Raw genomic sequence first — 25,425 nt, forward strand, 5'->3', positions numbered from 1 at the left:
GAAAATGAGTTCATACATGTCTTGGATATTTCAAACTTATATCAGTATAGTTTCATTGGTACTAAACTATCTAAATCGGACAAGATCAGAAGACTGGGTTTTACTTTTTAGCCTTAGTTAAGGGAAAGGTGTTATTGTATTATAATACATTAATTAGTTAGAAGCCTGTTGTTCTGAAGCTTGATGTGCATTTTAGTTGTTCATGTTATATAAGAATAGTTAAAACTTTGGACATTGATTGCTAACAGTATTAAATGGTTAACCAGTGTTAGTGAAATAATGCTCGTGGCTATCGCTTATTTTTTAAACTACTAGTGAGCATCATGGTAGTAATTAGATACTGTATTTGAGATAAAGATTAAGTTGTTTGTTACAGTTGCAAGCAAAAATTTTTTTTTGGCATTAGTTAATGTTTTACTTTTTTCCAGTGACATATCGAGTGGTACAAGTGCAGAGAAGTGAAAATATGGATGCTGTTCCACAGTTGGTTTCAAATCCTAGTTATTCAAATTCAGCGTCGCAGCAGAGCGTCCAAGCACTTTTAACAAATCCTTTAAATGGTTTGTATTTAAAGTCTAAAACTAACTTTTTTCAAATAATACGACTAATCAGAAGGTGTAATGGCTTATCAGTCAGGAAAATTTTACCTTTTTGTTTAAATGTTGTATGGTCATATTTTTAATTCTTATATAATTAACAAGTAACTTTTTTTATTTCCTGTGTTACATTTCAAATATAATCTGTTGATAATTTGGAAAATTTGATATCGTAGATCACTGATTTTTCTTTTATAGCGGAACTGTCTATGATAAGCATCAAGAAACTGCATTCTACATGATGGTCTGTCCTGAGCTTTTTCTTTCCTTGTCTTCCTTTCAAATCATCCAATATTCCTATCCTCTGTCTTCTTCTCCTCACACTCCAAATCTTTCCTTCAATTATTAACATTTTGAATGTTATTAACATTTTGAATGCAGTCATTCTTAGGATGTAGCCTATCCAGTTAACTTTTTTTCTTTGTATTATCTTAACATATTTCTCTCCTACTCTCATTTATATTTGTCATAACCTGAGAGTTTCTCTATCTCACCAGTTGTACCTAGCATTTTCCTCCATAGTTAGATTTAAAAACTTTCCAGATGTTGAGTTTCCCTTTTTGTTTATTGTCCGTGTTTCTGCACCATACAATACCCCCACTCAAAAAAAAAAATCCTGCAAGTCTCTCTCAGATCAAGAAGTATACTTTTTGTTGTAAACAGATTTTTATCCTTACTGAAAGCCATTTTATGATTCACAATTCTTCCATCAGACTTTATTGCATTTCCAAGGAATAAAAAAAAAACTACCAACCTGTTCTCCTCATTAATAATCTTTGTTGCACCGTATTCCCACATTAACCTTATTACTTTGGATTTATCAGTGTTTATTCTCATTCTTTCTGCCCTAAGGATTGGGAGCCTAGCTGTAGACAACAGTGTACATCTTCTGGGTTACAAATTAGTGAATGGCCATCAGTATTAATGGTATCCCAAATAAACAGTTATGGACAGGCAGAAACAGGACTTAGTGTGTGGTGGGTGGGATGAGACTGCAAATGGGCAGTATATGTATGGTCTCTTTCCTGACATAAGGGTGTTGAGAATCACCTCATTGAGTTAAGGCGTGCAGAGGTGGTCAGGAAGCTTGAGGGCATTGGTTCGAGTCTGGATCTGCAGTCTAAGTGGAAAGTTATCAATTAATGGTGCATTGTTGAAAAATTTTCAAGGTTTTTGGCGCATGAAAGGACTGCAGAGGGTGTTTAGTGTAGAATAATAGACTGGGTGGCTAGGGACTCGTTTGGGTGCTGTCCGCTGGAGTAGTTGCATTCGGTAGTTGTGCCCAGTTGTTTGGTACATTCGTGGGTTGATTGGTAATTTTGGTTACTTTAGTATGGAAGGTCAAAATTGCGATCTTGCAAACAAATTTTGAGAGTATGAAATTTTTATTGGTTATTAGTTTTTTGACTTAGTTTATGCGAGTGAAATATATTTTGTTAGTTGATGGGTTTTAACACTGATGGAAATGTCTTTCAAGGCCATCCTAATAAAGGTTGTACTGATGACTGAAATATGTAATCAGGTATTGAGGATCTAGAACATGACCTCTGGTAAAGCCTAACAGGGCTAAGAATAGAGGGGGTCGTGTGGCGATTGGGATCGTCACAAGGTGGGTGTCTTTCCCTATGGAGTCAGGAAGGTACTGTCATGAGGTAAGGGCAGTGCACCTAAAAAAATACCACTTAAGCTGAAAAGGTTCTTGTGACATGGCGACTGCCGGCTGTCAATAAATAAGCCAACATCTCCATCAAGTGCAGTGACAAGGATAGTATGTCAGTGGTAGTCTGTACATAAAAGAACCTGACAGTAGGTTTAAAATGCTTTTGAGCATTTAACCTCATCGTGTAAGAGCTCTTTTTCTGTTTAGCCTCCGGAACCCCCATAAGGTATTATTTCAGAGGATAAATAAGGATGATATGTATGAATGTAAATGAAATATTAGTTTTTTAGTCTCAGGTTGACCATTCCTGAGATGTGTGATTAATTGAAACCCAATCATCAAAGAACAGCGGTATCCACAATCTAGTATTCAAATTCATATAAAGGGAACTGCTTTTCTACAATTTGACCCTTGAACTCTAGACTTTGAAATCAGCTGATTTCTGATGACCAGTTTAACCACTAGACCAAGCCGGTGGGTATCGTATACAAGCCTCAAATGAAGATTGGTAAAGTAGATAGGATAAGTCTAGGGCAATCCCTGCAGGTGACACATCACACATGATGTATGTGCAAGAGTGTTAAAAGTGAGCTACTGGGTATAAAGAAAAGAGGGAAAAATGATAGGTGGATAGGGATACCAAATGCTGTCTCTTACTGTGTGATTACAGGAAACTGGTAGATTGTATGAAAGAAAAAAGAACGAGGACTTTAGGTTTAAGTGAAACTAAATGGAAGGGGAAAGGTAGAAAGGATTTCAGAGAAGGATATGTTCTGTATTGGAGTGGTGGGCAAAAGACAAAAAATGGAGTTGGCTTTATTGCAGGTAAGGAGTGCATAAAGAGACTTGAGGCAATATATGATAGAATCATAAGATTAAGGCTAAGGATTGGAGGTAAGACTTGGGACAACATACCAGTGTATATGCATCACAGGTGGGATGTGTTGAAGAAAATATAGAACAGTTCTTAGAGAAACTGGACAGCTGCATAGAGGATAAGGAGACACATGAATGCGTAGGTGGGAAAAGAGAAATGTAATGAGGAGTCACTGGAACCACATGGATATTGGTGAAGGTGAAGTAACGATAAAGTTTTGTGGACATTTTAACTTCATAGCAGGTAACTCGTGGTTTGATAAGAGGAGTAGAAAGAATGTTACGAAGTATGGGTGGGGAGAGAACAACAAAATCTGTAATTGACATGTTAGTGGGGGTGTAAGGAGGGAACTGATGGATGTGAGCGTAGTGAGTGAAGAAGTAGTGGTTAAAGGAAATCGTAGGTTAATAATGGCTAACTTTAATTTGGGAAAATTCCCAGCATGAAGGTTATGAGGGAAAGAAAAATTTAAGTGTGAAAGTTAAAAAAATACAAGATAAGGGAAGAGTTTGAAGAAGAGATAAAGGAAGGAATGCTTACCTAAAGGAGAAATAAAAGAGGTGGAGGAAGAGTGGGAATGCTTCAAGAATACCTTGTTGGGTATAGTAGAGGAGGTAAAACCAGTGCGGAAAAAAGGAAAGGAAACAAAGGAAGTGATGGCAGTTAAAAAGAAAGAAGATAGCGTGGAATACTTGGAAATGAAGTTAAGACAAAGACAGCTAAGCGAAGCTAAGACATGGAGACAAAGATAACATTTATCATTATTTTCCTTTGGCAAGGTTGTCATAAGTATTTCATTCTGATGTGAACAGTAGAACAGTTTGGTTGTGTTGTGGAGAGATAGTCTTGTGTTATTATTTGTATTTAAAGTTCATTATTTACTGTAATGACTATAAATAATAATTTTATATTTGAAAATATGTCTTGCAGTGTAGGTGCTAAATCTCTTAAAGGGCCAGCTGTTTTAAATTGTTTGCAGTGATTGTTCTTCAGAATATCATGCCTTGTGTGTTAATATGAGCAAGGAAGATGTTAGTTTTTAAAAGAGGAAAATAAAACTTTGATGTGTGAAAAATGCTCAAAGGAAAAAAAGTTTTAAGTATTATGTTGCAAAATGTTGATGAAAAAATCATTTCGTTGAAAAATTATTTAATTTTTTTTGTTCATGTACAAATAAACACAGTTGTTAAGAGTTTAGAGCAGTGTTTTTCAACCTGTGGGGTGTATCCCCCTAGGGGGGAGTATGATAACACTAAATGGGGTGTGCAAGCACATCAAAAAGAAAATGTTATTAAATAAATTTATTAATTTACTGAAAGGAAAGCAAAACAAAATACATTCTGACATAATAAATAATAAAATACAAATTTACACTGATATAATACATTTATAAATAGAATTGTACCGGTACTGCAAAATGTATTAATAATAATTAACTTATCACTACTAAATTAAAAACAAGTTTAATAATTATAGACAAGCCCCTTGGGCTTGTCTTGCAGAGCAAAGTTTTTTGAAGGAAGGTTTAATATTAGAAATAGACACTCTGAGTCTTTTTCTATATTTAGCTGAGATCTGTATTTTGTCTTCAAAGCAGCCACTGCAGAAAATCCGGTTTCACAAAGGTAGGATGTTGAAAATAGTAATAGTATACAAAATGTTCTTGTTTTCAGTGCAGAAAACTCATCATCCACCCCTACCTAAAATTCAAAGAGTGATTTTATTACTAAATTGTTTAAAAGGAGTTATTACTAATTTAAAAGGAGTTCTTCTACTGCTGACATACTGTCACAAAACTAAACAATGAAATTAACATCTTTATTGCTATGTTGTTTCATCAAGCTGAATTGAAAATGGTTTGTATTGCTACGTCCCAAAAAGCTGATACTGTACATCTTCAGCCATGTCACTAATTTGACGGGCAACAGTATCCAAAAAATTTTTTGGCAAAATTATCTCCAAATATAGTTTCTACAATCTGAATTGCAGCCGGCAAAATAAGTTCATCACCGATGGTGTGAGGCTTTTTACGTCTGGTTACTTTGTGTGAAACTTGTAAGAGGCAAGTAAAGTTTTTTTTAAAAAATGGTGTTTGCTTTTCATATGATTTTAATTTGAAGAATTCTCGGGGTTTGTTTACATAGTCGCTGAAGCATTTCCAAATGTCAAGTTTATTAGGTTTCATGGTGTCTGCTGTCAAAATGTTTGAGCAAATGACCCATGGGCCTTTCTTCTTCATTTACTTCAGTACTGGTAAACACAAAATTTAAGTATTCTTGAGAATTCTTTCTTGATTTTAATTTCAGAACACGCTCGTCTGTGCACTTATGTTTCATTATCATCTAATCCTTGCTTATGCCCGCTTAAAAATTTGTCCCTGATAAATTCTGTATAAATCTACTGCCATGAATATTGAATATCATGAGTTGCAATTAATACCCAAATTACAACTTACATATTCGTGATAAATTCGATAGCGATAGAAGGATCGACTCAACCTAGACTGGTTGGAATTGAATGAACAATGTACAACATTTATACATGTTCGCACAGACGTTCCAGAATGTTCAAGACAAATCGGAACTTCTCCCAAAGCTACGAGAATGTCCGATATGGTGGATGGAAGACAGAGCAACAGAGTTGTTTAATTTAAATATAATATAAAAATCAGCTTGCCAATAGATTAGTTAATTTACTTAAATGTTTTCAGCTATTCTGCCATTTTGTAATAATATCGTACAACAACATAACAATTGTGACATTATTACAAACCGAATGTACATACTTTTACTTAAGTTTATGCTTTTTAACTTACGACTATCGATTGTTATGATTCTAACAATTTATATTTTGTATATTTTATATATATTTATATTTTAATTCTAAATTATTATAAGATCTATCTTCCTGAAGATGGTGGAATAGCCGAAAATGTTTGGGGAAAATTAACTAATGTATTGGTTAGCTGATTTTAATATTATACTTAAATTAAATGGTATTTTACCAACGGTGCCGTGTTTGCCAAACCCAATTTTATTTGATTATAATATATTGGATTGCATTATAATAATCGAACAAAACATTTTGTTTTATTATTATTGTATAATTAGTAATAATCAATTCTGATAATCGTATTTATTTTATGTTTCGCCCAGTATAACAATTTACACTATGTTTTGTCTATGAAGTTCGTAATACCTAATACGCTTCTATTGTAGATTGTATGATATGAATAAAACTAATGAAAAAAGACAACACAATAATTATTTTGTTTGCTACTTGTCATGGTTGTAATAACCCATAATACAAAAATCTATATTTAAATATAAACAAACCTACATTTTGATAAAGATTATAACAACGCGATAAATATTTCATTATTTACAAATAATGGCAGAAGAATAGATGATATTTGGTCAGAAGATGTGTTAGGTCTGTATTCTGTGGCGGGTGACATTACTGGGCGTCTTAAATATTTTGTCGATTTCCAGCCAAAAAAGTATTACTAAATTAAAAAAAACCTAATGTTGGCATTGATAAGAGTCTTAAGGATGTGAATTTAAAAAAAAAAAATTTTTTTGTCTTCAGTCATTTGACTGGTTTGATGCAGCTCTCCAAGATTCCCTATCTAGTGCTAGTCGTTTGATTTCAGTATACCCCTACATCCTACATCCCTAACAATTTGTTTTACATATTCCAAACGTGGCCTGCCTACACAATTTTTTCCTTCTACCTGTCCTTCCAATATTAAAGCGACTATTCCAGGATGCCTTAGTATGTGGCCTATAAGTCTGTCTTCTTTTAACTAATGCTTCTTTCTTCATCTATTTACCGCAATACCTCTTCATTTGTCACTTTATCCACCCATCTGATTTTTAACATTCTCCTATAGCACCACATTTCAAAAGCTTCTAATCTTTTCTTCTCAGATACTCCGATTGTCCAAGCTTCACTTCCATATAAAGCGACACTCCAAACATATACTTTCAAAAATTTTTTCCTGACATTTAAATTAATTTTTGATGTTAACAAATTATATTTCTGACTGAAGGCTCGTTTCGCTTGTGCTATTCGGTATTTTATATAGCTCCTGCTTCGTCCATCTTTAGTAATTCTACTTCCCAAATAACAAAATTTTTCTACCTCCATAATCTTTTCTCCTCCTATTTTCACATTCATTGGTCCATCTTTGTTATTTCTAATACATTCCATTACTTTTGTTTTGTATTTGTTTATTTTCATGCGATAGTTCTTGCGTAGGACTTCATCTATGCCATTCATTATTTCTTCTAAATCCTTTTTACTCCCGGCTAGAATTACTATATCATCAGCAAATCGTAGCATCTTTATCTTTTCACCTGGTACTGTTACTCCGAATCTAAATTGTTCTTTAACATCATTAACTTCTAGTTTCATGTAAAAATTAAAAAGTAACGGGGATAGGGAACATCCTTGTCGGACTCCCTTTCTTATTACAGCTTCTTTCATATGTTCTTCGATTATTGCTGTTGCTGTTTGGTTCCTGTAAATGTTAGCAATTGTTCTTCTATCTCTGTATTTGAACCCTAATTTTTTTAAAATGTTGAATATTTTATTCCAGTCTACATTATCGAATGCCTTTTCTAGGTCTATAAACGCCAAGTATGTTGGTTTGTTTTTCTTTAATATTTCTTCTAATTTCTTCTATTAATCTGAGGCCTAAAATTGCTTCCCTTGTCCCTATACTTTTCCTGAAACCAAATTGGTCTTCTATTAACACTTCTTCCACTCTCCTCTCAATTTTTCTGTATAGAATTCTAGTTAAGATTTTTGATGCGTGACTAGTTAAACTAATTGTTCTGTATTCTTCACATTTATCTGCCCCTGCTTTCTTTGGTATCATTACTGTAACACTTTTTTTGAAGTCTGACGGAAATTCCCCTTTTTCATAAATATTACACACCAGTTTGTATAATCTATCAATCCCTTCCTCACCTGCACTGCGCAGTAATTCTACAGGTATTCCGTCTATTCCAGGAGCCTTTCTGCCATTTAAATCTTTTAATGCTCTCTTAAATTCAGATCTCAGTATTGTTTCTCCCATTTCATCCTCCTCAACTTCCTCTATAACACCATTTTCTAATTCATTTCCTCCGTATAACTCTTCAATATATTCCACCCATCTATCGACTTTACCTTTCGTATTACATATTGGTGTACCATCTTTTTTTAACACATTATTAGATTTTAATTTATGTACCCAATATTTTCCCATAAATTTAATTTATGTACCCCAAAAAAAAAATATCTGCCACATTAATTGATTTTTTGATGCCACACTAGCAATGAACGTGTTACATTATGATCTTCCTTATATTAATAAAATCATTTAAAAATAAATTTTAATTATTTTTATTTGGTTATTGATAAATACTTATTGGACATATCTTATATTTAATACGCTAAATATAATTTATAATTTTTTTTTGTGAATTAATTATTTTTCAGCCGTATTGAATTTTATTATGTTAAAATTGTATTTGTTATATTTTATTTTTATCAATAAATTTGTTAAGACAGGTTTCATTTGTTTTTTTATTAAAAGGAGGAACTTTAAATTTTGTTAAAGGAGGACTTTTAAATTTTAAAATAAAAATGTTCACTTTTTTGTTACTCTATAAATTCTCACTTTTTTTTGTTATTCTTTATAAATTTTCACTCTTTTTGCAACTCTTATTAAATGCATTTGTCTAATGTTCTATTGTTATTCAGTCTAGTTCCATCCTCCAAAGACTCAACTTGTGTTTGTTACGAATATATAATTAATTGATATATAAATTTCAAGTTCAAAGTATAATAAAAATAATTTATATTATAAATGAAATAAAGACTTATTTGATTGAACGAATGAATAATAAATATTTAGAATAATTAAATCTAACTGAGGTATTGAACCAAGATAGCGTATTATTCGACAAAATAAAAGCTATTTACTTTATAATTTATTTGTCTTCTGCAAAATTTTCCTATGTAGAAAGTTTAGTGTTATTATTTTGCATTTTTTTTTCTCTATAGGTACAACCTTCAAGGATCATGCAAATGCCATTCATTTCATGTAGTTTTTCTTCTGGAGGCACACCATTATGATCCAAAAAAAAAAGGCCACAGACTGAGATCAAATAAAGAGATATACGATAAAATTTAAGAACTGGAGGTAACAATAAGAAAACTGTGATTAAAATTCTATGCACCCATGGTCTAAATAACCAATCAAGGCTAAAAACGAACAAATTTTCAATAAACTAGAATTGTAAAGATCAAGATGGCTGTGTTGAATAGATGAAGGAAGGGCTCAAAAAATTTGACATTACAGAAAAGTACTGTCTAGATCGAAATTAATATGAACATTTTTGAATTAAAAGTTCTTGTAGGAAAAGGAAACAAAACAACAATCAAACGGAGGAGAGCTAAACAGTTCGAAAGAAAGAACTTCTGGAAGAAAAACTACATGAAATGATATTTGCATGATCCTTGAAGGTCGATCCACAGAGAAAAAATATTGTATATCTCTATTTGATCTCAGTCTGTGGCCTTTTGTTTTTTTTAACCATTAATGCTATTTATTATAATATTAAATTTTTAATGGTGAATGTTTATTATCTTGAGAATTATATTTTGTTACTGAAAGTTGCTTTGTATATTAAGTTTAAACAGTTGGGTGGATATGGACACCATCTAAAATGTCTCTAGGAGTAGCTGTGGAAATATAATGCTTTAAAGCAAGGATAAAATGGGAATGGTGTCAAAGCCAAATTTAATAAGCAATTCTTATAGATCACTGAAGTTAAAAAACATTGAAGTTTATATGCAGTTGATAATTAATGGCAAAACTACTTCAGCAGTTGATAGGTTAAAGAAAAAATTATGTAAAAAAAATTCATTTTGTCATTACAGAAGTGCTATATTCTGTTTCAGGTCAGTTCTATGTAATAGGCTCACCACAGGAAGTATTCTCAACGGCAAATAGTAGATCTCTTGCTCCAAGAGCAAATATACAAATTGATAATGTACGAAGTGTCCACCGTCCTTCGGTAAGGTCAAAGGTTATTATTAATTTATTTTTTGTTTCTGTTAAATTATCATGAATTCATAATGTATATTTTGAATTACTGTAATATACTCATAAATTTGCTAATCCAAACATAGCATAATTTTTCAGTGTAATAATTAAATTTACTGTGTGTCTTTTGTTGTACCTTTATTATTTATATGGTAATTCTGCGTAAAACATTTTTTACATTATGAACTTGTTAATTTTATTCTTATTTAAATGTCTGGATTCAAACCTGAAGTGAGGTAAACTATTACAAATTTTATTCAATACGACTACCTTGTCTGGTTTTAATCACATAACGTATTAAAAATACACCATTCTTTTGTTTATGAACTACCATTTTGTTTGTTATTGACCACAGAGAGATCTGGGTTGCTACATAGTTAATTCATTGCAATGTCTACTTTATTTATGATATGAATTAGGGATTCTGTAGTATTTATTTTAGATGAAGAATTTATTTTATTTTGCAGAGAGATGATAGAAGAAGGGCGACACATAATGAAGTAGAGAGGCGGCGGAGGGATAAAATTAATAATTGGATTATGAATTTAAGTAAAATAATACCAGAATGTACCCAGGATAGCTCGAAGGGTAGTTTTGAAACGCAGGTAAACTAAATTTAATATTTTATAATTTTTAATTTTAATATATAGGAACAAAAAAAAAACATGTAATTTAGGATATGTTAGTTGGATGCAACTTATATTTATTATTATTATTTTCCAAAAAAGATATTGTATTTTTTTCAATATATTAGATTTTTGTTTAATATCCACTGGGCCCTTTGTGTTTTCTAGAATTTATAGAAGTTTCATGAAGTGATAGACACTTTTGTTTTGAAGAATATATTTATTACTTTTTAGTATAATGACAAGATATCAGTAAGTTAAAAGGTTACATAATCAAGTAATATTTTAAAAGGTAAAATAATTTAATTGGACCTAGGAGAGGAATCCTACATACGTTTCATGAATGGAGTATATAAGGTAATGTCACATTTATCAGGGGTTTCCTCAGTGGTCGGTCCTTCTGAGTTCGAGTTGGAACGAGTGGTATCTGAAAGATTCACACTGGAAAACTGAGTACCTTGGGGAAGTGTCCTGAGTGTTAACTTTATTTGCCATAGCCATAAATAGTATAACCCACCGGGTTGGTCTAGTGGTTAACACGTCTTCCCAAATCAGCTGATTTGGAAGTCGAGAGTTACAGCGTTCAAGTCCTAGTAAAGCCAGTTATTTGTACACGGATTTGAATACTAGATCGTGGATACCGGTGTTCTTTGGTGGTTGGGTTTCAATTAACCACACATCTCAGGAATGGTCGAACTGAGAATGTACAAGACTACATTTCATTTACATTCATACATATCATCCTCATTCATCCTCTGAAGAATTATCTAAACGGTAGTTACCGGAGACTAAACAGGAAAAAGAAAGAAAAGCCATAAATAGTATAACGAACTGCGTGCAAAAACCTGTTAAGTGTTCTTTATTGTTAGATGATTTTTTTATTTATTTACATAGCATGTAGAATGTTTGCTAAAAGTGAGAGGCTGCTTCAAAACACAAAAACCCGCTTAGATTTGTGGTGTAAACTACTACTAGATTCACTTTTTCCCTGGAAAAAACAAAGTGTAGTTGCTTTTCCTGGTTGAAGGAACATGTTGATCCTCAACTGTATATACATGGTGAACTAGTTACTAGTTGGGGAGTGCACACGAGTTAGATTTGTAGGAATGTGGTTTGACCAACATCTAACATTGGCAGAAGAGCTGAAGGTAAAATGTTAGACATGCTGAGGGTTCTATCTAATACCTATTGGGGAGCCGATCGTATATGCATGTTGCGCTTCTACTGAGCTCTGGTCCATTCCCGCCCAGACTACATCTGCGTAGCTTATTTTTTGGCACGAACCACTGCACTAAGGATGCTCGATGCATTCCATCATTCATTCATCTATCTTGCCATGGGCACGTTTTGCTCAAGCTCCATGGAAATCTGCTGGTAAACGGTGGTGAACTATTTCGTTTGGAATTGGCAGAAGCGGATTATATGCTTCTATGTGGCTCGGATTAATGCAACCAACTTGTCCAACCTTTGATACTGTATTCTACAACCAGCATGAAAATCGATAGCAGTAACAGCTGGGATCTACTGTTCTGCTAGGCATCAGAACTCAGCACCTTTTCTCAGCTGTAGGTATACAATTGTCTCCATTCGTTACTCTTGCTCTATGTTGTTACCCACCTTGGTGGCCTTCTCTCATTAATTACTGCTTTGATCTCTGTCAGTATAATAAAAATAAAATGAATCTGGTTTATTTTTGCGAAACATTTTATGATATAAATAGCTTGATTCTGGATGCTATGGTTTATACGAATGGTTCTAAAAATGATAATTCTGTTGGATGTGCTTTTGTAGTTGGCATTAGATAATACATGTTTGGCCTCTGCAGGATTTTTCTTGTGGAGCTGTTTGCTATTAATAAGGCCTTATATATAATAAGGCCTATAATATATTTTGACATGTTCTTGTTTGCTTGGATTCTGAAGTGTCTTACAAGAGATTAGTGACATACTTCAGACACCTGTTGTATGTGGGATTCAGTCTGCTGTTTTGCAAATGACCAGACCTAATACAACAGTGTGCTTCTGCTGAATCTCCAGCCATATGGGAATTTCAGGCAATGAGTGCACAGATAGTGCAGCAAAAGAGGCTTGTTTTTCAGCCTACTTTTATCAATTATGCATTGCTTCTAATTTGTTTTTTCCTGAAGAGAGGGTAGTTCATGATGACTGGCAAATTAAATGGGTTGCTACCACGAACAATATACTTTGGGATGCTACCATGAACAATAAACTTTGCCCAGTTAAGAACACTGTATCACTGTGGAGCTCCTCATGCAAATAACTGTCAAGAGGAGGTTATCTGCCATTTACGAATAGAGCTCACTAGACTCACTCATGGATATCTGATGACACAAATGGATGCACCCCTTTGTGCTTGCTGTGACTCAACTAACAGTGCACCACATCCTTGTGGATTGTATCTGTTACGCGACATTGCGTCGCAAGTTTAACCTAGGGGCTAACACAAGAACCATTTTTGGGGATAATGAAATCTTGCTATCTGTAAGTTTTACTGTTTCTTACCTCGTCTGTTTACATTCTAGTATTTGAATTACTGTAGTGAGTTTCAGATGTTTTTGCCAACTGCTGTAAAGCAGATGATTATTGTATTGCTTATGTGATTTATCTTTATTTATTACAAGAAATATATTACGTCCATGCAGAATCATTTTTCACCCAGAGAAAAACAACAAAAGAAACAAGGTGTGTGTGTGTGTGTGTGTGTGTGTGTGTGTGTGTGTGTGTGTGTGTGTGTGTGTGTGTGTGTGTGTGTGTGTGTGTGTGTGTGTGTGTGTGTGTGTGTGTGTGTGTGTGTGTGTGTGTGTGTGTGAACTTACATGAGACCCTGTTACAATGATTAGCAAGCGTAGCAAATATTCCCTCCCAGGCTTACCCTGTTAGGAATGAAGTGGATTCCCATTGCCTTCTTCACAAGGGTATGGTTCCATTGCAAGTGGACAGATCAGACAAGATCAGCATGGACATTTGCCAGCAAGCACTATAAAAAACAATCATGCTGTTCTGTCTGGAAGCCTCCAGTTAAACCAATAAGACCAGGTCAGACATAATCATTCTCAATAGTCTGCTAACCAGCAGATGCTTGTGTTTTCTTCAGACTGCTGATCCTAAAGCTTATTCATGAATTTATTTTTAAATGTTACCGTAAAGTGACTGTTAGTTTTTCTACAGGATCAATACATTTTCTGAAGTTTATCTTAAATCATTTCCTGTAGCCTGGAGAAAGTGGTCAAATGTTTTTATATCCATTCTGTAATATTCTTTTAATTTTTTGGAGTGTTTTCTTAATTGTAAGTACAATTTGTTATATTTGAAGTTTTTATGATGCTGCCACATATCATGAATCCAAAATCTTCAGTTACTTCTGAGGTTATTATTAATACTTTCTTCTATAAGAAAGTTATACCGCTCTGAAGAACTAGACATGTTCCCTGGATTCAAACCTGTAGTGAACTAAACCTTTACAAATTTTATTGAACAGGACTACTGTGTCTGTTTTCAGTCATAATGTATTATTAATAATGTACCATTCTTTTGTTTATGAACTAACCATTTAGTTTATTATTGACGACATAGAGAGCTGGGCTGTTGAGAATCTTTTCACATTGAAATTTATTTCAAGAATAACCTTGCAGTGTATATTCATTGTATGTGCTACGTATGTCACATGGTGGAATTTTAACTTGGGAAATCATGAGACTGTGCAAGATGGTCACACTGTTATAAGGTGGCTTATTAATAGCATCCACTTGTAATTGCAAAAAAACAACTGTGCAGATACTGGAAATGATAAAAAATGTTTGTGCAGTAAACTTGCATTGCCCAAAATTGTCTGGTTGGCGACACTACAGCTTTTAAAATATCTATTGTTCAGTCAAATTTGGTTCAGGAGAATATTGCAGTTCCCTTGTCTAATATGCTGGGTTTTTGATGGGGTTATTTCAGGAAGAAATCTCAACACATTATGCCACCATATTGGAATCGAAGGACCAAATCAGAACTACTGTTGTCAATATCATGGCGATATGTTGTGAATAATGGACAACTTCCAACACCACTTAGAATAATGTGTGATGCAATAGAACTGTCATTTGGCTAGGTCATATTAAAAAATTGATTGCATTGTATTTGATATAGAAAATAATAAATAAAAAGCAGTTGTTCATTTATTGTGAGGTTTTATTGATGCGCTATCAATGCTACGTACCCATTAGAAAGTGATTAATTCTTAAATGTCTATTCTAAATTTTTTTGTTTATTAGCCATGCCTGCACCAAATCATTATTAATCCCAGATTGCTACCCACTCTCTTTGCATGTTTTCTTGTCCTTTATTAAACAGTCTCATTTTCTCACGTTTCATCACTCATTGGATTTTCACTGTAAACTTCACTAACATGGCAGTGAATTTTAAAATTTTAACCTCGTGTAAGATTTTAAAATTAAAAAGTGAATGATTGAACAGCGATGTATTTTTTTTTTTTTAACAGAGTAAAGGTGGAATTTTAGCTAAAGCTTGTGATTATATAACAGAATTAAAACAGTCAAATCAGCGGCTTGCAGAATACGTTAAGGAAAATGAACACTTAGTTGCAGAGCTAGAATTAATTGGAAGACAGATGGAAGAATTAAAAGCTGAAAATGATCAATTACGCGCTCAACTTGCTCAGCATGGAATTATACCAGCTACAGATCCACTGTCATAGCTGTACATTATAAAATGTGTTAATAACCAAAAAGAAATGCCAGTTATTATTTTAATTATTATTGAAAAATATGTGTCTAATACTTTTTATTATTGTAAATGTAAGTATTGTTATTACAGATGATGTTGCATTTTATCCTTCATAGAGACAGTTCATGTATTAGGACAAAAAGAAACAACAGTTATAGTTATTTTAAGGATCGGTCTTTAAGTTTTTAGTTAATATGTATTTATTTATGCAGTATTGTATATAATTTTAATACATAATGCGCTACATTGAAAAAAACTGCTACATCAGTGTTTATTTATCTTTAACAGTTAGTTAACAGCTGCAGTTTATAAGCTAACTTTAATCATCATAATTTCAGCTATTATGTTTTCAAAATAAGTAATTTTAGTAAATTCTTTATATTACTTACTGCAGCATTCATTAGGAATTAAAAAGTAATGAAATTGCACTTTATTTTAGTTTCTCTTTACCGATTTTAATATAAATGCTCTGCTATTTACCGCATAAAGGTAAGGTATACTTGTATCTTTTCATTTAAAAAAATATTCAATATTTCAAATCGTTATGTCGATGTATTTTCTTTTGTTCTATTTCTAAATTTTTTTATTATATAAAATTTTATATTTAAATTCTGCATCGGCATGATAATGCTTATTTATTTTTTAATATTTCTGATTAAAGTTGGCGTGAAATCAGCAGTATCTCTTAAGGGATCGCTAGTTTCTTTAATAAAACTATTATTATTATTTTTTTAAATTTATTTTATAACAAGACAGTCTCTAGCCATCAGTTTACATGCTCTTTCAAGTTGTGCAAGCAGAAGAGCATAATTAATAGTTGCCTGAAGGTAATATAATATAGAACAAAAAATATGGTATTAGTCCTTAACAAAAAGTAGGTATTAGTCTTAGTAATAAATTATTTGTTTAGTTTTTCTAAAAAAAATCTATCGTAACAGTTTTCAATTCAGCGACCAAGCACTTAGATAGTACTTTAAATGATAAAAACAAGTGTTTCTTACAATTTGTGAATGGATAATCCATAAAAAATTCTCTAGTAAGTATATCTTGATATTTTGAAGACTTAAGTGTAAAGTATATAAGGATGGATTAAAAAGTAAGTTACAACCCTGAAAAATCATTTTTCAATAATTGTTACAATTTTAAAAATTCTAGCATAAAATGTTATATCAATGTTTTTTTTTTTTTAAGTACCATTTTGACTTTTTTATAATGAGTATACTCATTTACTCAGTATTCTGTAATCAGTATAGGCAATTCAAATGTTTTTAAACCTTTATAATAATCATAAATATATATTTACTTAATTTGGTTGGGAAGGGAAAGAAATTCTTAAGAACATCTTTTAACTAGGAGTAAAAATTACTTTGAACTATAAACTATTTTGCCTTTTTACATCGTAAAGGTTACTAGTATATTATATCGTAATTGTAATCAATCTGTATGTAATTATACAGTAACATTCTCTGTCAATTACAAGTGCCTAAACTTGTATTGAATGTTAATCTAATGAGAACTGGGAATATTATCCTAAGAAGAACTTAGTGCTCCTGCTCGGTGACAGTTGAACCTTCTGAAATGGAATCTGCTTTCACTGCAATTTTGCCAGAATCTTTCCAACTAACAGTTTTTAACACTTTGAATCCTAGGCCTTTTATACCATACGTGCACAGGAATCCTGGGCATATTTTACCTTTTTAAAAAAAATCAGTATATGTAATTCATTTACATAAAGAGCAGTTATAGATTATCAGATGAAAAGTAAAAAACCTGCTCTTGTACTTAACCAAAAATGTTACATCTTCTGGAAAATGACATCTAAATTTAAAAAAAAAAGGTATAATTAAAGTAAAAAATTATAAGCTTAGGAATAAAATAATAAAAATGGATTTTTCTTTTACGTTTCAAAAGTTATGGCTCTTTAAAATTAGGGTATGTTTTCACACAGAAGAAATATCTAGTCACTTTTAATTGTTGCACGTAATCACATGTAGCCTGATAAGAAATAAAAAAAAAAAAACTAAATAAAAGTAAAAACTAAAATATAAAATAATATCGCTTGACTTGTAACTACAGAATTTTTTAAAAATTTCCTCTGGTATGATAATATAACTTGAAACAGTCAGGTAAACAGTGGAGCACTACAGTTTGGGTACCGCTAACTTGTTTCCTTTCTACAGCTTTGCCTGTTTTAGCCTCGGTCTTATTACTGCATACTTTGCACACTCTAGTAGGATTTATGTTTTTTTCAGTCTATGGAATTTTTCTGTAAAGTGCTGTTTGGTCAATCTACTTTTAGCATTTTTGCTAGTGTCAAGTTGAAGAAGAGCACCTTTTAGAACTTACGACTTGCCAACTTCTTTCATAAATTTTTCTAATTTATAGTTTCTCCTTGCAGCAAGGGTGGTCTTGTCTGTTTCACGGTTCAAAACATTTGCATTTGTTAGTGATATAACAAAGAAGTAGAAAAATGTTTTCCATCGCTTCAACTTATTTCTTCTAAATGGATAGTATGCTATTCTCTGGTCATTCCTATTAACACTGGTTTTATTTACATTGTAATTTAAGATTGCATCAGGTTTGGTTTTAGTAATCAAACCAGATTTAGAGTGTACAGAGACATCGCTTGCCGACAGCATGAATAGTGGATAGCATCCCATCTTTCCATTTTAGACATAGTAAGTGATTCTTTCTTATAAAAACATATTCATTTCCTGTTTAATTTTTTACATGTTCCATTTTTAGACAGTTCTTTTTTTATAGGCATACACATAGCAATAGCTGTGGTTCCATTTTCCCCATTAAAATCAGATAGCGGGTGAACTATAAAACCTGTCCATTTATTTATACGGGCAGAGAAATAACTGAATTTCTTGAATCTCCCCTTCCAGTAGATACTTCAAGCTGAACCACATAACCTATAGCTTATCACATAAAATGAAAATTTGAATACCGTATTTTTCAGGTTTATTTTTTATGTATACTCGCAACAGAATTCTTCCTCGAAACCCCACAGATGCCTTCATCTAAAAGAGTCGTGGCCAGGTGGTTGTTTTGAAACATAAGATGCGTTATCAGTAAAGCACAAATTAGAAAGAATGGATAACTGGAAATGGTATGTTGATATGATTTATCTGTTGAGACCAATAATCAGCATTTTTAAGTTTTTTTTTACTTGAACGAACATATGTATTATAATAGAAAAAAATATATCATTCAATTTTACTGCTACCCATTTGTTCCATAAACTGCTTTTTTTATATTTGTTTGAACATTTTAATTGACTTAAAATTAATTTAGCATGCCTGTTTTCTGATTTTGATGGTTTCTGGAAAGCATAGATCTAAAAGTGTTGTTTCTTCAATCCCTGTCGTTACTCCACACATTTCAGTGAAATCAGGAAAATTTAGTATATCATCAAAAGACCATACCAAATCTGTATCTGATTTGTTTTCATTTCTTTTTTTTTCTTTCTTTGGGAGGTACTTATTTTATCTTCTATAGCATCCGTAGAAATAATTCTAGACTGAGGTGCCGTGGTTGGTCCTGGCTGGGAAATGTTGACATTATACATAACCTCTTCATCAGATGAACTTGTACTATCTTAATTACAAGGCAAGGTATAATCGGGATCGTTATCTTCAACATTTATCTCCCCTTCAGAACTGGAATCACAGATCTGATTCACATTGAACAATATTAGGACTATTACTCTCCTATTGAAAAGAACTGCCACCATCTGTATGAATATTGCGATCTGAATCATTCTCATTCTTCAAATCCAATAAAATATCAGTATTATTTATATAATAAAAAGCACTCATTTTAAATATCAAATACAAAAACAAATTAATATTGAAAAACTGTACAAAAAACACAACACACTATGACACCGCTTCGAAGCATAAACACATGCCATACTGGTTTGCATGTTCAGACGGCAGTAATATGTTTTTTGAAACCCTAAATGCAAGTTTGACTTGCCAAATTTTTCTGTAAATTTTTACATCTAGACTTCTCTTTCAACTTCTAATTTATTATCCGTCCCAAGGTATGCGGTCTTCACAAAAAGAATTTGTATTGCATGGAAGAGAGGCTGTTTCCAAATGTGTTCGTATGCAATGTGTATGTATCCCGAATTCTCTCCAGCAGCTGCAGAGTAATCAAGCCTAGACAGTATGCAGCAAAAGTAATAGCCTTTTAAAAAAAAATTATGAATAAATAAAACGTTTTTGCAAATATGAGTGGTTACAGTTGAAATATTTCAAGATTTTATGAACGTTACATCAAAATTTTTTATAAAAGATTTATTTAGGCCTCATATATCAAATTTTAAAACAAAATCAAAAAATTTAGTATTCAAAGAAACCAAGTGATATCCACCCTTTGCTTGCCAACACTACTGATTTTCATTTCTTCAGGGATGCTTTAGAAACTTAATAGTTTGTAGTATGAAATGTGATTTTGTATTAACAATCCTCTGGTGCTTTCATCCTTTTAAACTAATTAAAATCAAAGTGACGCTGAAATTAATTGCAGATGAAGATCGGTTTATATTGGATACAGGCCACATAATGATTAGCTATTATTTATAGGAAAAATCAAAGTTAGTAATATAATAATATTTTTAATTTTAGCGATGAATATCATAAATAGTACCATAATAATGTGGTAGAACCCTGGTAAAATTAACTTACGAATAATTTTATACTGAAGTTACAAAACTTTTAAGGCAAAATATAATACTCCCTTGGTAATTATGATTATTATTTTCAAAAAATTCTATTTAAATTTTTTAGCATTTATTACTCTAATTTTTATAAAATATTTTTTATTATCTATAGATTCTTATTTTGGTGATCATTATTAAGGTCATGATTTTACAGACTGAAGGTTGAATATCGGGAAAATACTTCAAGTGATGAATCAAGGTTACATTTCAAACTATTGCTGCTGATTCCACTTATCACATTACCTTGCTATGATAGGGGCTTCAGGGTGCTGCTCATTTATTCCCAAAACCGATCAAAAGGAGTGTAGTACAAATCAGTTGTCAGTGTGCACATGTTACTATGTGTGCTTTCCCCAGTATCATATAGTAACCGCTATAATGCTTATGAGTTGGAAAGCTGCATTTGTTTACATTTTGAAATTTTATGAGTCTTGTGGTGTTTTGCATTGGCTGACATAACCGACTTGAAGGAGCAAAGATTTTGTGTTAAATCTAACTTGTCAAGACAACAGTGGAGATACACCAAATGTTTAAAAAGCAGTTAAATATAGTACGTCCATCAAAGTCTCTGTGTATAGGTATTTAAATTTTAGTTTCAATATTTTTTTTTTGTAATTGCATTTTAACATGAAATGCACAAATTTAACAAGTTCTTAACTTGTTTACAAAGTAAAACAAAATTAAAACTAAAAAGCTTATTTACATTTACTAAACTTTATTTAGTGTTGTACTATTACACAGTTATTTAGTGTTATTCCTGTATTGCTGGTATAAAAACAGTAGCGCTAAGAGAAAATCATTTATGCTATTGGAATCGATGTCAATACAGGAAAAAATCAAGCGCGTTCTATTTCCTGACGTAACAATTAAGTTTGAAATCTTTTATTTGCACTTAATGATTACAATTAAACTTTACAAATATTTTAAAACTATTATAAATTCTTATGTACGAGTTACATAGGAAAACAAAATTTAAAACATTACTAAGAAAAAATATGAGTAATTAAAAGGTTTACATTTATTATTATTAATTTTCTTCTGAGTCCGTTTATTGAAACATCTAGGGCGTATTACAATTTTATGTTCCCTGCACAAACATCAATTACACTTCACAGAATACTCATTTCTTTTTGTCTTTTGATTAATCACTCCTCTTCCTCTTCTTTGATTGTGGCAACTGCTTTTCATTATTATCTGCTTCTTTTTTTTTCTATTCCAAACACTTCAGCCCTAATTCAGCTTCAGTGTTAATTAACACTTTAACACAGTAGCCCTTAATTCTTTGGGAAGATGCTATTTTGTACTGCTTAAGCGTCAGTGGTTTGGCCAATGCATACACTAGATTTTTAAAAAGTTTAATCTTGCAGATTTAAAAAAGTATTTTCACGGCTATCCCATTTATAAATAACAAAACTGTTTACTACTGCAATATCTAAAATCCCATAAAAATAATGCATTGCCCAGCGACAACTGTTCCTCTTGAGAGATTTAATGTGACACAGCTTGTCTAATACCTCGTCTCCTTTCATCATACTATAAAATTGTACCGCTTCAGGTTTTTTCAGTTTTATTTATTTCACCTGTGAAATTTTTTTGGGGAGGTTTGAAATGTGAAACGAGTATTTTATCATACCGGTATAAAAAATGACACGACATCTCTGGTTCGTGTGACACCATTAAGGTGGATTTCCAGTTTATTCTTCCTCAAGATCCCGACTAAGTTTTCTTTTATGCGATTCTGCAGATAGTTGGTTTAACGAAAATCAGTTGTCGGTTGTGACATTCTGATCGGTTTCATACAGTGATTTTGTAAACTATTAGCACTGAGTCGGGACAATTAAATTTAGCACATATTGAGTCGGGATAGTTAAATCGCCTTCTATTTTACCTTTCTTGGTATACGGTAGCATCACATTATGAAATAATTTTAACCCGTACTTGTCAGGTTTATTTGGCTTATAAGTCTTGAACGAACAACACCTGAGAAAACTAAGTATAGTCTTGTCAACAGTCACATATTCAGATAGCAATTTTTGTTACAGTTTTCTTCAAACATTGTCCATATTTCTTGGAATATAGCAATTTATCTTTTTTCATTCCATGTAGTCATCAGACCGAATATTTATCAGGAGAAAATCAAATCTCTTTTTTGTTATCACAGTTTGAAAAATAGGAGGACCATACAAGGCAGAAAAACATATCGTCAGGGCTTAAGGCAGAATTTTTCAAAACAGCACTCGTACAATTTACTAATAATTGTCTTGATCTCCAAAGTATCAGCGGGAGATAAATCACTGAGCTGACTTATTATGTTTAGTTTTAAAAATTTCTTTATTAGTATGATATACTATTTTGTTTACCTTTTCATCTGTGAAAAATAAGGGAATATATTAAGCTCATCTGTAATCCCTTGTGCATTTGCTTTTAGCCCAAGCAGATGTGCGGTTATGTTTACAGGTTAGCTGAAACTACACAACCTTGAGAAAAATGGCACATGCGCATGAGGTTCACAAGAGTTGCGTGTATGTATGATGATCCTTCTTAAATCTTTTAATAAACTTGCAGTTTGTTATTTGGTCGGTCATGTAACTTATTTTTTGAACAGCTTATTGTGTTAGTTTTGTGAAATTTAGAATCTATGTCGGTACAATAATAGATTTGGGTAGACCCTTACATGTTTTGCTGTATAGTATAATTAGTCATAATTTTTATATCTTATATTATCCGTATTTTGATTGTATAATTTTATGTAATTATTTTTTTTTTGTACTCATTAAATTGTTATTACACGGCCTAACAAGATTTTCTAGAAATTATGTAAATTTTTCTTTATTAGATTGTAGGTATTTTATGAAGTATATGTATGTATACATATACATTTAAAAAAATACTTATGTTTATTATTATTTTTAGAAAAGTGTTGTATATATTGAAATATATATATATATAAATGTTTATATTTACCATGAATAAGGATATTATAATACAGCAGGAAAAGTAATTAGAAATTTCTTTGTTTTCTAATTTATTTATATAAATATATAAAAATATGCTGTAACATAATTGTGTGATAATGTATTATTTAGTAATATTGGTAATGATGTATTTGATATAGTATACTATTTGCATAGTGTTTATATAAATTACAGTGCATGTTTTATAGGGAAAAAATTAATAAACTGTGATGGTTATTTATTTATTATTATTAGAAATTAGTATTGTTTTTTATTATATAAAAAGTTTATTCTTTGAAAGTTAGTTTTTTCTCTATTTTCATTTTATTCCAGTGGTCGAATCTTTTATTGCGCAAGAAAAAAGGTATAATTTTATAAGTTGTTTTTTATTGTTTATGTTTTAAACAAAACAAACCGATATTTTTAATTAGAATTGTTATTTCTAATTACTTTTCACGAGTTAGTCCAACTATGAAATTGAGCACTTATATAAAATGAATTGACTTCTTTATTTATTTTTAAACGATGAAACTTCTCTTAAGATAATACTTAAATTTGTATTTCAGGTGATCAATTTTTCTAAATTGAATGCTAATTTGTTTAATGATCCTTATTGAATAATTATTAATGATTAATACAATATATATATATTTTATGTGCGACCTATATTAATTATTAACATAAAGTAAGCTTTGGTTTCCGAGTGTTCCTGCACGATCAGTGCTTGACATCTTTTACTGAAATTAGTCCTCAGAGTAGTAAATCATAAGAAACACTTTTGCCATTAGGAAGGTGGACCTCTCATTTATTATTTATTTTTATATTATTTGATATAAAAAATCTTTCTAGAAAAATTTTCAAATATTCTTTTGTTTAAAAAAAAATTCATTCTGCCATCTGTAAATTAAAGTAAAAGTTTTAACTGAATGTCTTTATTTCATTTTTTAAGTATATCTGAACAAGTGAATGTGAAAAATCTATTTTATCATCAAACGAGACTATTTCAACCGAGGAATAACTGAATATTTCAACCGAGGAATATTACTGAGTAGTGCAAGAGATTGTTATAAAGTTTATTTTTGAAGCGTTATTAAAACAGGTTAAGTTGTTTTTATATAATCCTGTATTAGTAGTAAAACGGATAAATTGAGATAACCGAAGATATTGAGACAAAAATCCTTTATTTTTGTAACCTTCAGGATGTTACCGCATGAAAAATTATGCTCTAAAAACTGGCTCTTTGTATTAATACCCAAATAACAAATAATAAAATGATTTATACCCAATAACAGAACAAATTTATGCCTAAAATCGTCCTCGGTTGAGTAATATGTTTTTGAAAGAACCATTTAGATTGGCCCATCGGTTCAACCTTGCACGCATATTTTCTTATTTGTATTTAAAGATTACTTGTTATTTCTAAATATGCACATATTTAATTTTATTCAATGTATGTCGCTATTTTCTAGCGCTTTGTATTTGTAATTTAGAAAGTTACTCTTGGTTTTATGATACATCAAGCATTTGTCATTCGTACTTGAAGAAGAAATTTGTTTGTAACTTGACTGTATGGATTCAATGACATGATATTTAGTTAATGTTTTAGGGTGATCTTGAGAAGAGGTTTCATCGTACTGTTATTTACACAATAAAACCTCCCCAAGAATTATTGAAATAAATCTGGATTATTTTTTGATGTTTTAAATTTTCAGCTTTTGTAGTAATAATAATACATGTAACATTTAATTACTTAATTTACTGGATCGGTATAGTTTGTTAAAAATAATTTTTTTTTGTACGTAATGTTTTTTATAAATGCCTGTATTATTTATACTGGATTTGTATAATCATATGAAAGATGTATAATGTTTTAGAGTGCTGAAGTAGAAAATTATGTTAGTTTAAAATAATAGATGTAATGAATCAAAACTATTGTTACTCTATATTTAATAATCATATAGAACTTATTGTTATACACGTATAATGTTAATAATATCAGAGCATTAATTATCTAAAAAAGTAATGTACTTTGTTATTATTTGTTTTTAGATTTTTAGTCTGGAATTAATTGTGCTTATTTTAAATGGAAATAAATTAAATTCAGATGTTATTGAAGTTTAAAATTTTAAA

The 25,425-nt window shown here is 31.3% G+C and overlaps 1 protein-coding gene across 4 annotated transcripts in view; it reads left to right on the forward strand.

Annotated features, from left to right (window-relative positions):
• Positions 1–23,320, forward strand: part of LOC142330824 (upstream stimulatory factor 2-like) — a 32,404-nt gene extending 9,084 nt beyond the window's left edge. Inside the window, exons 3-6 of one of the 4 annotated variants that reach the window (XM_075376260.1) lie at positions 429–560; positions 10,088–10,215; positions 10,700–10,837; positions 18,575–23,320. In XM_075376260.1, coding sequence (XP_075232375.1) covers positions 429–560; positions 10,088–10,215; positions 10,700–10,837; positions 18,575–18,667 — 491 coding nt within the window. In that variant the 3' untranslated portion in view covers positions 18,668–23,320. Of the gene's footprint in view, positions 1–428; positions 561–10,087; positions 10,216–10,699; positions 10,838–14,820; positions 15,038–15,364; positions 15,990–18,574 lie in introns of those variants that run through there. The other 3 variants (XM_075376258.1, XM_075376259.1, XM_075376261.1) reach the window with 3 other exon arrangements.
• Positions 23,321–25,425: the final 2,105 nt, after the last annotated feature.

This window comes from Lycorma delicatula, chromosome 10 (genome assembly GCF_047948215.1).
Source record: "Lycorma delicatula isolate Av1 chromosome 10, ASM4794821v1, whole genome shotgun sequence".
In the NCBI taxonomy this organism is placed as follows: domain Eukaryota; kingdom Metazoa; phylum Arthropoda; class Insecta; order Hemiptera; family Fulgoridae; genus Lycorma; species Lycorma delicatula.